Here is a 12409-nt window from a genome sequence, read left to right as displayed (position 1 = left end):
TATCGACCGCAATAATAACTTATTTCACAATTGTTTTAATATTGTCAAAATAAATAAATTAAATATTTACGCATAATTTTGTAATAATGTATGATATAATGTTGTAGCATTTGGTCTAACTTATCTACAATTTTGATAATATGGTATCGTACTAGGCTATCGATAACATTGGTTTGCGTGTGAATACTTGTCTAAAGTACTTTTATATAATAATCTGCTAGTGATGAATTAGTACAATCGATAATAATTACAGAAATCATTTCGTATAACATCAAAATTTAAGTTTATATTTTCGTCAAGATGGCTTCCTCAGGTTTGTTGATAATTAAATATATTTATTAAAAGTGATACTAATAGGCCAATTTTCATTGTAATCCATTGTTAATGTGTAATAAGGGACTCTTTTCACCACTGCTCTCAGAATTGTCTTCTGGGCATAGTTCGACAGCTTAGTAACTTGTCGCCCTTCCTCGTGGTTTTAATTTCGACACGTAATGCTTTATCATGAATGCCTTGAACACAATACATATACAGACGATAAATACAAATGTATATATGTACATACATATATACATTCGCTTACTAAAGTGAAATTGTATTTTAAATCGATCCTTTATCTTTAAAATTTTATAATTATTTTAAATGGTATTAATGATAATACAAATTTTTTTAATATTTGCATAGGAAAAAAAGGCAAAAAGAGTAAGGGGACCGTCATTTCGCTACAATCTTTTCTCTCCAATGGAGATACGCCAACCGGGACTACACAGGTGGCAAAGAAAGTCAGAAATTTGGATGGTGATGAAAGTGATGATGGAAGCAATGCTTTGCCTCTTGTGTATCAACTTCCTACAGCACCACGGGCTAATCGAATATTTGACGATGACTCTATTCCCCACAAGCCTCCCTTTATAGCATACATTAATAATTTGCCATTCGATGCCAACGAGGAAGATATTTACGACTTCTTCGGACCTATTAATCTTGTGTCCCTCAGATTACCTCGAGAAGATGGAGAAACTGGTCGATCTAGAGGCTTTGGTTACGTAGAAATGGATAACAGAGACGATTTGATCCATGTACTCAGCTTACCAGATCCATCAATTAAAGGACGTCGTATTCGTATTGAACTATCAAATGAAAACGAACAGAACCGTCAGAAAGGGAACCGTCGCTTTGAAGGATTTGGGAATAGTAGCGAAAATAGGGACTCTGGTAATTGGAGAAGGGATAGTCAAAACAACGGCGGTGGCTTCAGTAGTTATTCGGGAAATTCAGATCGAAGCTTTAACCGTGAGCGAAAGCCGATATCTGAAAGGGAAGAGAATAACGCACCAGGCTCCTGGCGCACAAGTACAAGAATTCAGTCCAGCGATTTTTCACCATCACAAAGAGACCGAGATCAAACAAATGACAAATTTTGGGAAACTCGTAGTAAAAATACTGAGCGCTTCGTAAAAGAAGACAACCTTGTCCCTGAAGAGAGGCCAAAGTTACAACTGAAGCCTCGGACACTGCCACTACCAGAGATACTATTAAAACCGGAATCCGAAAACAAAGATGTTTCCGATACTACCAATCTGAAATCAAGTGGGGCCCCTTCTGAAAAAGTATTTGGTTCGGCGAAGCCTGTAGATACGGCAACTCGAGAATTGGAAATTGAGGAACGGTTAGCTGAAGCTCGTCGGCAGGAAAAAATGCGCGAGGAAGAGACTGTAAATGAAAAACTATCTGAAATTCAAATTGATAAAAATGATAATGAAAATGCTAATGCTGCAGTGAGTTGGCGACGAATCCAAGATCCTTCCACAGTTGAAGATAGCAAACGTTCTACAATAAAAGGCAACTATTATATATGTATATAAATACTGAAAAATTGTAACTGATATCCAAATTTTCATTCCAGAAGAACGTCGTCCCAGTGACTCAGACTATAATAAATTTAACAAAGGCCGGGACCAATGTGACAGGTTTGAAAAAACTTCGTAGGCTTAATAAAAAAGTTTCCATGAAGCTATTAGCTTGAGTATATCCTATGAAGATATAAAGATATTATATCGATTTACAAATTTAACTTAAGCTACCAGAAACATAAGCTTCTTAATTTCAGGCTTTTGTTTCAATGATAAATTTATTAATTACACCGTGTACCCAAATGGTAAAAGGGTATACCAGTTTAGGGCATGTGTATAGTGTATGTGACACACAGAAGAAGGCGTGGTTCCCCTAAATCCTATGCATATCAAGTTTCTTGTTTTTATACCCTATACTACCCAATGTATACTAGTTTTGTACGAATGTATGTAACAGGGAGAAGGAGGCGTGGCAGATCCCACAAAGTATATATGTATATTATTGATCAAGATGACAAGCCGAGTCGATATAGCCATGTCCGTCTGTATGAACGCAAGGATCTAAGAAAGTATAAGAGGTAGAATAACCAAACTTGGTATCCACATTCTCCTAAGTCCGAAAAAGAAGAAGTTTGTTATTTTTCTCAGATACACCCCCCTACTCCCCCGCAATTCGTGTTTTTTTTATAACTTCTGAAATTCTTGGAATTTCGAATTGGAATTGGTAACTACATCTAGTTAGTGATTAAACGTCCGTATGCCAAGTTTCATAATCATTGGTCAATTCTGAAGAAAGTTGCAGCCATAAATAAACATGCTCTGCCTGCAGCTCTGCCCGCAGCTGTTATTATGGCTGCTTTGGTTCAATTTTTGTGGTGATTCTGAAGTAAATATCAATAGAATAATTGAAATTTTACATAAACACCACATGTATGCATGTGTTGAATATTTTATATTTAATTAATTAATTAAATTTTTATACCCTGTACCCGTAGTGTAAATAGGGTATATTAGGTTTGTGCAAAGTATGTAACATGAGAAGGAAGCATCTCCGACCCCATAAAGTATATATATTCTGAATCAGCATGACGAGAGAAATCGATCTAGACGAACGCAAAGATCTCAGAAACTATAAAAGCTAGAATAACCAAAGTTGGTATCCAGATTCTCCTAGGTCCGAGAGTTTATTTTTATACTCTGTACATAAAATGTACAAGAGTATATTAGGTTTGCGGGAGCTGAAAATGTAACAGGCAGAAGGAGGCGTGGCAGACCCCACACAGTATATATATTCTTGATCAGCATGACGAGACGAGTCGATCTAGCCCTGTCTGTCTGTCTGTCCGTATAAACACCTGGATCTCAGAGGCTATAAGACCTACGGACACCAAATTTTAGTCCCAGATGCCTTATGTGAATACGCAGAAAATGTGTATTTTGGAATTTCCCTCCCTCCCCCCTCTCCCATGCAAGTCGTGATTTCATGATAGACCGTAGGTTAAAAAGGGTATATTAGGTTTGTGCAAAGTATGTAACATGCAGAAGGAAGCATCTCCGACCCCATAAAGTATATATATTCTGAATCAGCATGACGAAAGAAATCGATCTAGACATGTCCGTCTGTCCCCCCCCCCCCCCCCCCCCCCCCCTGCCCCCGCTACAGAATTTTGTTGATGGCGTCCACATTTCAAATGCTACCTAAACCAAACACATAATTTATACATATTTATTTTATTTATTTATTTTATTTAAAATTTTATATAATTCTGTCAGTTCTAAGAAAAGTTATTAGCGAAACAAATTCTGGCCAGTACAACCCCCCCCAAACTGCATCAACAAGTTCGCTCTTCTTCTTCCTCTTTTTGCTGCTGCTTTGGGCGCATATAACTCAGTGACGGAAGTTTACCTGGGTACAGGGTATTACACTGTCAGGCTCGACTGAAGCGTTCTCTCTTGTTTTTTTTATAATTATTGTAAACATATGTACAGAGTATTTCAAAGTCGGGACACCCGACTTTAGCTTTTTTACTTGTTTTTTTTTTTTTTTATTACTAGCGTATCCGGCTTGCGTTGCGCCACTAAAAATGTAGCTCAGAAGCGGCTCTGGTGGCTGATTGAGCGGTGGCAGAACAACTTTACCATTCGAACAGCAAATACCCGGGGAAACTTCAGAACGTGGCAATGCAAACAAACTTTGGTCATTGCGCCAATAACTACGTCTTCGTGTTTTTGGGTAGTCAATATCCTTATTGTAGTGGAATGCCACCAATTTTAAGTCGGTTCTCTCCCTCGACCAAATTGCGGACGATTATCATTAAGTCGGGCAGTATGTTGGTGCGCTGTCTCTGCTGCTCTCGATGTAGATGCCCCTTTGCACGTTTGCTGAAGCCACGACTCCCGTTCTTCCGTTTCTATTTACATGGCTCTCGAGGTAGATGCCCTTTCACGCATTTGCCAAAGCCGTAACTCCCATTCTTGCTCCGTTTCTATGGCTCTAGATATGATTCGCGGTCATCGGCATTATCTGCTGCTCTTTTTTCGCTCATCTTTCTTGATTTTGTGTTTTTTTAAATTCGATTTTCCAATTTTATTTATTTACGAATGAAACACTGACAAACAGAGAAAATGGCTACTCCCAAAGAAATGAAAATGGGCAATCGAACAAACGCCACGAAACTTCACAGGTACACCCATTGCCCTATTTTGAATATTGCCACAAAATTTGATCAAAATCGGTTTAGCCGTTTCGGAGTCTATAGGTAATATCTTCTAATACATACCTCAGTAAAATTGATATATGTGCAACTGGTTTTTTTAAGTTTCTTAGGAACTCTTGAATGTTAGATTTTTCCTTTTATTTTTATACTCTGTACATGAAATGTACAGAAGTATATTAGGTTTGCGGGAGCTGAAAAATGTAACAGGCAGAAGGAGGCGTGGCAGACCCCACAAAGTATATATATTCTTGATCCGCATGACGAGACGAGTCGATCTAGCCCTGTCTGTCTGTCTGTCCGTCCGTATGAACACCTGGATCTCAGAGACTATAAGGATAGACACCAAATTTTGCACAAAGATGCGTTATGTGTGTATTCTATACGAGTTTGTTTTATTTTTTTGATTCCCCCCCACTTCCCCCCTATGGGGGTTTTCCCGATTTTCCATTCGTATAATCGCCTATATCTCGGAGACCATAAGACCTATGAACACCAAATTTTAGTCCAAGGTGCCTTGTGTGAATATGCAGAAAATGTATATTTTGGAATTTCCCTCCCTCCCCCCTCTCCCCCGCAAATGCGATTTTCTCTAACTCCCATAACTCCCATAGGCATACATACACTCACACAGACGCAATTGCTATGTAAATGTGCAATTATAAACCCTTTACGTGAGTTCGAATACCGAGAAAGGTAAAATCGATCATTGAATTTTTTTTTATTTTCTTAATTTTTTTTATTTTTTATAATTATTGTAAACATATGTACAGAGTATTTCAAAGTCGGGACACCCGACTTTAGCTTTTTTACTTGTTTTTATATAGGTAATAGATATTGATAATTAAAAAACCATAAGTATATTTAGAATTTAATTATTTGATCAATAATAAGTTAACGAAAAGAAATTTTTCATAGAAAGTTGATATATATGCAAATGAAAAGAAATTTAATGAATTTTAATTATTATTTACATTTTGAATACAATTTACTTATTGTTTTTGTAAGATATAGTGTTTACCTTTTGTTATACGGCCTATTGCAACCGTCAGAACATGGATTAACTAACTTTTGAAGGACGATTATGTCAATTTGTCGCCATTCCTGGACAATGGCCTCTCTTACATTTTTTAAAAGGTCAAATTGTTTTCCACACCTAAGAACTTTGCCTGATGGGATGCCCTAAAGGTCCTCGATTGGATTTAAATCCGGAATTTTTTTTTAAGGTGATATTTCTTGTCTAGAAAAACGTCATACTATACCGTCCAACGTGTATTGGGGCGTTATCCTGCTGAAATTTCCAACCCTATCCATGGAACTCTTTTGGAAATGGCATTCAGCCGATCTGGTATAAAGCATATTGGTAGCTTACCAAGGGAGCTTAAAGCCGCCCATACCATGAGTACCATACCGCCATGGTTGCATCTTTGGCAAATCTGCCGGGGATTGCTTAAATCGCGCCAATACTTTCGGTTTCCATTTGAGCCGTCTAAATTATATTTTTTTTATACCCTGTACCCAAAGGGTACAAGGGTATATTAGTTTTGTGCGAGTGTACATGGAACACACAGAAGGAGGCGTGGCAGACCCCACAAAGTATATATATTCTTGATCAGCATGACAAGCCGAGTCGATATAGCCAAGTCCGTCTGTCTGTATGAACGCAAGGATCTCAGAAAGTATAAGAGCCAGAATAACCAAACTTGGTATACAGATTCTTCTGAGCCCGAGAAAGGACGAGTTATGATAGGGTGATTAGAAAGAAGTTAGAGTTATAGCCATATAACCAGGCCCAATGCACACATACATACATATGTACAAGTACACCAACACGAATAGACACGATTCTGATGTAAACGTATGTATGCATGTATGGAATATTTTATATTTAATTTAATTAATTAATTATACTCTGTACATAAAATGTACAAGAGTATATTAGGTTTGCGGGAGCTGAAAATGTAACAGGCAGAAGGAGGCGTGGCAGACCCCACAAAGTATATATATATTCTTGATCAGCATGACGAGACGAGTCGATCTAGCCCTGTCTGTCTGTCTGTCCGTATGAACACCTGGATGTCAGAGACTATAATATGCACAAAGATGCGTTATGTGTGTATGTTTGTTTTATTTTTCGATTTTCCATTCGTATAATCGCCTATATCCCCGAGGCTATAAAACCTACGGTCACCAAATTTTAGTCTCAGATGCCTTGTGGGAATACGCAGAAAATGTGTATTTTGGAATTTTCCTACCTTCTCCCCTCCCATGCAAATCGCGATTTTCTCTAACTCCCGTAATTCTTGGAATTTCGAACTCAAACTTGGCAAATACTTCCATTTAGTTATTATAAGTCCAAATGCCAAGATTCATGATAGGCCGACTTAACAGGAAGTTATAGCCATATATGTACATAAGACCAAGTAGTGCCTGCAGCTGTTGTTGTTGTTACTGCTTTGCTCAGACACACACAAATACACGCATAATTATTCTACACATATGTACAGAGTATATCAAAGTCGGGATAACCGACTTTAGCTTCTCTACTTGTTTTTGAAGTGATTTTACTTGATTTTATTAATAATAATCACTGTTTGATCGCATTTAAATAAGAGAAATCATTAGAAATGAAATGGTGACTAAGTATAATGCAAATATTTCTGTAGTAACAAATAATATAACACATACATAGACAAAAAATTTATTACCAAATTTAAAAAAAGAAGAAGCATCTATATATATAAAACAGTTTGTCCTGACTGACTGACTGATAGGTGATCAACGCACAGCCCAAACGGTAAAGGCTAGGAAGCTGAAATTTGGACTCAAGTATCCTTTCATAGTCTAGGTCCCCACTAAGAAGGGATTTTGGAAAACTCGAGCTCCAAAGGGGGGAAAACAGGCCCCAACGTTTGTATGAACAATCTACAGTTTTCATCTGATTAACTTTAAACTTAGTTTGTATACTCTCAGAACAATTCCAAGAAAAACTGTATACTTGGATTTTTTATATTTTTTTGGGGGCCTAAAATATGGGAGTTTTCCTGTAAAAAAAAATGTTGGGGCACAAAAGCAAACCGCGTCAACAGCCCACAGCCCACACGGTAAAAGCTAGGATGCTGAAATTTGGGCTCAAGTATCCTATCATGGTGTAGATGCGCACTAAGAAGGGATTTTGGAAAATTCGAGCTCCAAAGGGGGGAAAAGTAGCTCCAAAGTTTGTTTGCATATTTCAACCGATCGACTTAAAACTTCGTTTCTAAAATCAATTAAAGAATACAAACAAAACTGCATACTCGGATTTTCGAAATTTGTGTTGGAGCTTGAATTATTGGGGTTTTAATATTTATTCACTATTTCAAATGAAAAGTTTGTGTTATAAATTTAGTCCGATCGATTTAAAATTTGGATAAATCTACAACTTTGCATTCAAGGATTTTCAAAATATGCATTTTACAAAAGCAGGGAGAACAAACAATACAAAATATCAAACAGTTGGGAACAACTAAGTATACACACACACACATACAAACAGCTGTTCGTGTAGTTGCGTGCAAACGATTAAATAGCCAAAGCAAAATGTGAGACACTAATGTGTGAATGTCCATACATATGTGCACATCTATGTATGTACATATGTATCTACAAATGTATGTATGTATGTACATTCGTCTTGCACTGACAGAGCAAGCAATGTTAATTAATTGAAAATTATATAACATTTTCCGTCTGGATGAACGCAAGGATCTCAGAAACTATAAAAGCTGGAATAACCAAAGTTGGCATCCAGATTCTCCTAGGTCCGAGTAAGGACGAGTTTATTTTATTTTTTTTAATTTTCCCCCCCTTCCCCCGCTACAGAATTTCGTCAATAGCGTCCACATTTCAAATGCTACCTAAACCAAACTTTGCACACATAATTTATATATAATTGTCTATTGTTGTTCAAAATTTTATTCAATTCGGTCAATTTTAAGAAAAGTTATTAGCAAAACAAATTCTCGCCAGTACAACCCCCCCAAACTGCAGCAACAAGTTCGCTCTTCTTCTTCCTCTTTTTGCTGCTGCTTTGGGCGCATATAACTCAGTGACGGAAGTTTACCTGGGTACAGGGTATTACACTGTCGGGCTTGCTCGACTGTAGCGTTCTCTCTTGTTAAAAGTAATTTTTTCTTTGTTTAGTGCATTTGGCATTAGGGTTTTCATTAATAGCTTTATGCAGCAACAACAAATATCAAATAGTTGGGGACATCACATACACACACTCACACACACAACAACATACACACATATGTATGCCTGTGTATGAATATAGCATGTATGTACATTCGTATTAATGTATACATTGGGCAATCGAACACAGTTGTTTGATTGTAAAAAAAATAATGCTCTAAAAACAACAACAACTGCAAGTCATTGGCTCGCTCTTCTTCTTTCGTTTTGACCATTTAATGTTAATTGCAAAGGCACAACGCCAAAAGTTTACAGTTAAAGTCGCTAGGCAACGACTGCGTAAGCGATAGTAAAGCAGAAACCGAATAATGGAGCTACGCATATTCTGCTTCGCATTGCGGGCAGATGTATGTATGTATATGATTTGTTCTTATTGATCTCAATAAATAATTCGATTTCATTATTTAAATATTCTGCTTATTGCATTCAAACTTCGATATTTTGATGGTATCGGTGCCAGTAGTTTTTGATCGTGGCTCATCGCTGCACGGCATTGACACGGGTGCCGTGTTTCATATTCCGAGTTTGTGCGTGGCCGTATTGACTCAATATGGCACGAAAAGACTCAAACGTGAATTTAAATTTGGACTCAAGTATCGTTTTATAGTATCCGTCATAGTGTAGTGGAAAATTTTAGTTCCAACGGGGGGAAACGAGCTTTAAAAAATATTAGTTATAGTGGTCATGTTCGTTTAACGAAATAGTTTGTCAAGAACAAAAATGTAACGGACTACTGAACAATTTTTTGTCAAGAACAGAAAATGTTCATTTAAATACCTTAAATGCCTTCCTACTGGTAACCTTTAAGGTGAAAACATATGGGTAGGTTATGCACACACAAAATAAATACAATTGGAAATATATTGAGCCGGGTTAAGACGGGCAATACCTGCTAGTCATTCATAAATTAGTTCAGATCGGGAAGACCACGCAAAACAAAGCCTATAAAAGGCCTCATAATACTGCGGAAACTTAAGGAAAATGTGATGAATACACCAAAAGCAGTGTCGAGTGAGCTCAAAAAGCACCAAAAAATATCAATAAGTAGAAAAAATGTATAGCTGTATAACTATAACTTCTTGTTAAATTTGGTGTTCCTAGGTTTTATAGTCTCCGAGATATAGACGATAATACGAATGGAAAATTTGGAAAACCCCCATAGGTGGGTAGTGGGGGGGAATCAAAAAAAATAAAACAATCTTGCACAGTGTACACACATAAGCCATCTTTGTGCAAAATTTGGTGTCTCTAGCTCTTATAGTCTCTGAGATCCAGGTGTTCATACGGACAGACGGACAGACATACATAGATCGACTCGTCTTGTCATGCTGATGAAGAATATATATAGTTTGTGAGGAGACTATAAGACCTAGGAACATCAAATTTTTAGTCCAAGATGCATTTTGTGAATACGCAAAAATGTGTATTTTTGAATTTTCCTCCCTCCCCCCTCCCCCGGAATCCATAACTCCCGTATTTCTTGGAATTTCGAACTTTTAAACTTGGCAAATAAATATATTCGCTGCTCAAGCGCTGCTGTATAATTATTCTAAACATATGTACAGAGTTTTTCAAAGTCGGGACACCCGACTTTAGCTTTTTATAGCCTGTACCCAAAAGGTGAAAGGCTATACTAGTTTTGTGCGCATGTATGTAACACACAGAAGGAGGCGTGGCAGACCCCACAAAGTATATATATTCTTGATCAGGATGAGAAGACGAGTCGATACAGCCATGTCCGTCTGACCGTCTGTCCGTCTGTCTGTATGAGCGCAAGGATCTCAGTAAGTACAAGAGCTAGGATAACCAAAATTGGTATCAAGGTTTCTATAAGCCCTAGGCAGAACGAGTTTGTTTATTTTTTCTGATACACCCCCCCACTCCCCCGCAATTCGTATTTTTTCTTATAACTTCCGTAATTCTCGGAATTTAAAAATCAATTTTGGTAGGTACATCCAGTTAGTACTAATGTGTCCGTGTGCCAAATTTCATCATGATAGGTCAATTCTGAAGAAAGTTATGGCCATAAGTAAAATCGCTGCTCATGCGCTGCCTGCAGCTCTGTCGGCAGCGCTGCCCGCAGCTGTTGTTGTTGTTGCTGCTTTTGTTCAACTTTGTGCTGCATACATACACGCATATAAACACGCATAGGTACGTGATGTAAATGTATGCTGTTTAAACTGAACATAAACATGTATTCTAATTTAATTTAGTTAATTATTTTAATTAATTAATTCATTCATTTTTTTTAATAATTTAATTTTTAAAAATTTTTTTTTTTTTTTAATTTTTCCTTTTTGTGGAGAGTACAGGCTATTTTACTGTCGGGCTTGCTCGACTGTAGCGTTCTATCTTGTTTTTTACTTGTTTAACAACATACATGTACATATTTAAAACATAAGTGATGAATCCTTTCTTGGACTGTTTTTTTTTTTTTCTAGATCTGAGAGTTCTAAATCTAGGACTAACCAAAGCCGAGAAGGGAAACCAAAAGAGGAAATTAAAAATAAACGAGATGCTAAGAGCGAAAGATCCTTGCCTAAGTATCAACCTAATCAGTCTGGACCTGTAAGTAACTATTAACCGTATACCCAAAAACGTCTACCCATAAGGTCATCCTTATAGCTATTGTTATAATACAACACCGACTATCCTTCAAAAATTTAAGTGAGCAGAAAGTACGTCTTAAAGCACTCAGAAAACAACATATTTTTGTATGTCAATACTATATACATAAATGGGAACTCACGATTTTTGTATTGTGAGTTTTCAGTGCGGGACTGCTCATTTGCTGGTTGCCATTACCAAATTTAAAAAGTATATCGTACACATTTTAAAATAATGTGTTGTTGGAATATTAAAAATATGTAAGACTTGTAACACACATAAAAGAGAGCGTAAAATTTATTAGTTTTAATATTTGTTATTTGTTGGCAAGGTTCCGCATGCCTTGCCATTCTTTTTCACCATTTTTTTAGGGAACCAATTTTCTCACCTTCAATTTTATTTCATCTTCTCTTTTGTAAAATTTTACGGCTTAGCGAGTAATTTTAAGATTTTCCACTTCGACTTTGTCATTTACAGTTTTATGGAAGAATGCTCTCATTGACCTATACATTATTTTAAAAACAAAACTATAGTAAGATACAACAGATTGTACATGTGGGTGTTAAAAAGTTTTAATCGTAAACGCTCTAATGTAACACAAGAGCTGGATTCTGTTTGAGTAAAGACATTTTATTTTATATTTTTAGGTTTTGCAATCTTCTAATAAGTATTCTGGACTTGACGATGAGGCCTCTGAATAAATTTTTTCGTGTCTAATATTTGTACTAAATTAATGGAATAATAAAATAATGGATGAATTTATCATGACTTCTGCATTACATTACTATATTTAAAAAATGACAATAATACAATGGGAGTTGGAAACGATCATCGACTAAAAAAGCGGTGGTCACGTAGTGGATCTTTTGGCAGTGCTCCTTTCGCTATGTTTTGGTAAGCCAGACTCACTAGCAGAGTGCCGATCGCGAGCGACCTTACAAAAACCATGCAGTGGTCGCCAGCCCGACGCACAAGCAGATTGATGCCAATAAAAAATTCCAC

At 36.8% G+C, this 12409-nt stretch overlaps 1 protein-coding gene across 2 annotated transcripts; it reads left to right on the top strand.

Moving 5' to 3' along the window:
• The first annotated feature begins 226 nt into the window (after nucleotides 1–226).
• Nucleotides 227–12175, top strand: LOC115628071 (eukaryotic translation initiation factor 4B). Of its 2 annotated transcripts, none has more exons than XM_030524045.1 (5): nucleotides 227–313; nucleotides 685–1842; nucleotides 1910–1970; nucleotides 11242–11368; nucleotides 12055–12175. In XM_030524045.1, the coding sequence occupies exons 1-5, from the start codon at nucleotides 301–303 to the stop codon at nucleotides 12106–12108; spliced, it is 1413 nt and encodes a 470-aa protein (XP_030379905.1). In that variant the 5' UTR covers nucleotides 227–300; the 3' UTR covers nucleotides 12109–12175. The 2 variants fall into 2 exon arrangements, with proteins under 2 accessions (XP_030379905.1, XP_030379904.1); XM_030524044.1 differs by having other exon boundaries at nucleotides 1907–1970.
• The last annotated feature ends 234 nt before the right edge of the window (nucleotides 12176–12409 follow it).

The sequence above is a fragment of the Scaptodrosophila lebanonensis genome, unplaced genomic scaffold (genome assembly GCF_003285725.1).
Source record: "Scaptodrosophila lebanonensis strain 11010-0011.00,11010-0021.00 unplaced genomic scaffold, SlebRS2 tig00000101-arrow-pilon, whole genome shotgun sequence".
Taxonomy (NCBI): domain Eukaryota; kingdom Metazoa; phylum Arthropoda; class Insecta; order Diptera; family Drosophilidae; genus Scaptodrosophila; species Scaptodrosophila lebanonensis.
The sequence above is the reverse complement of the archived record's forward strand: the minus strand, read 5'-3'. Positions and strand labels throughout refer to the sequence as shown.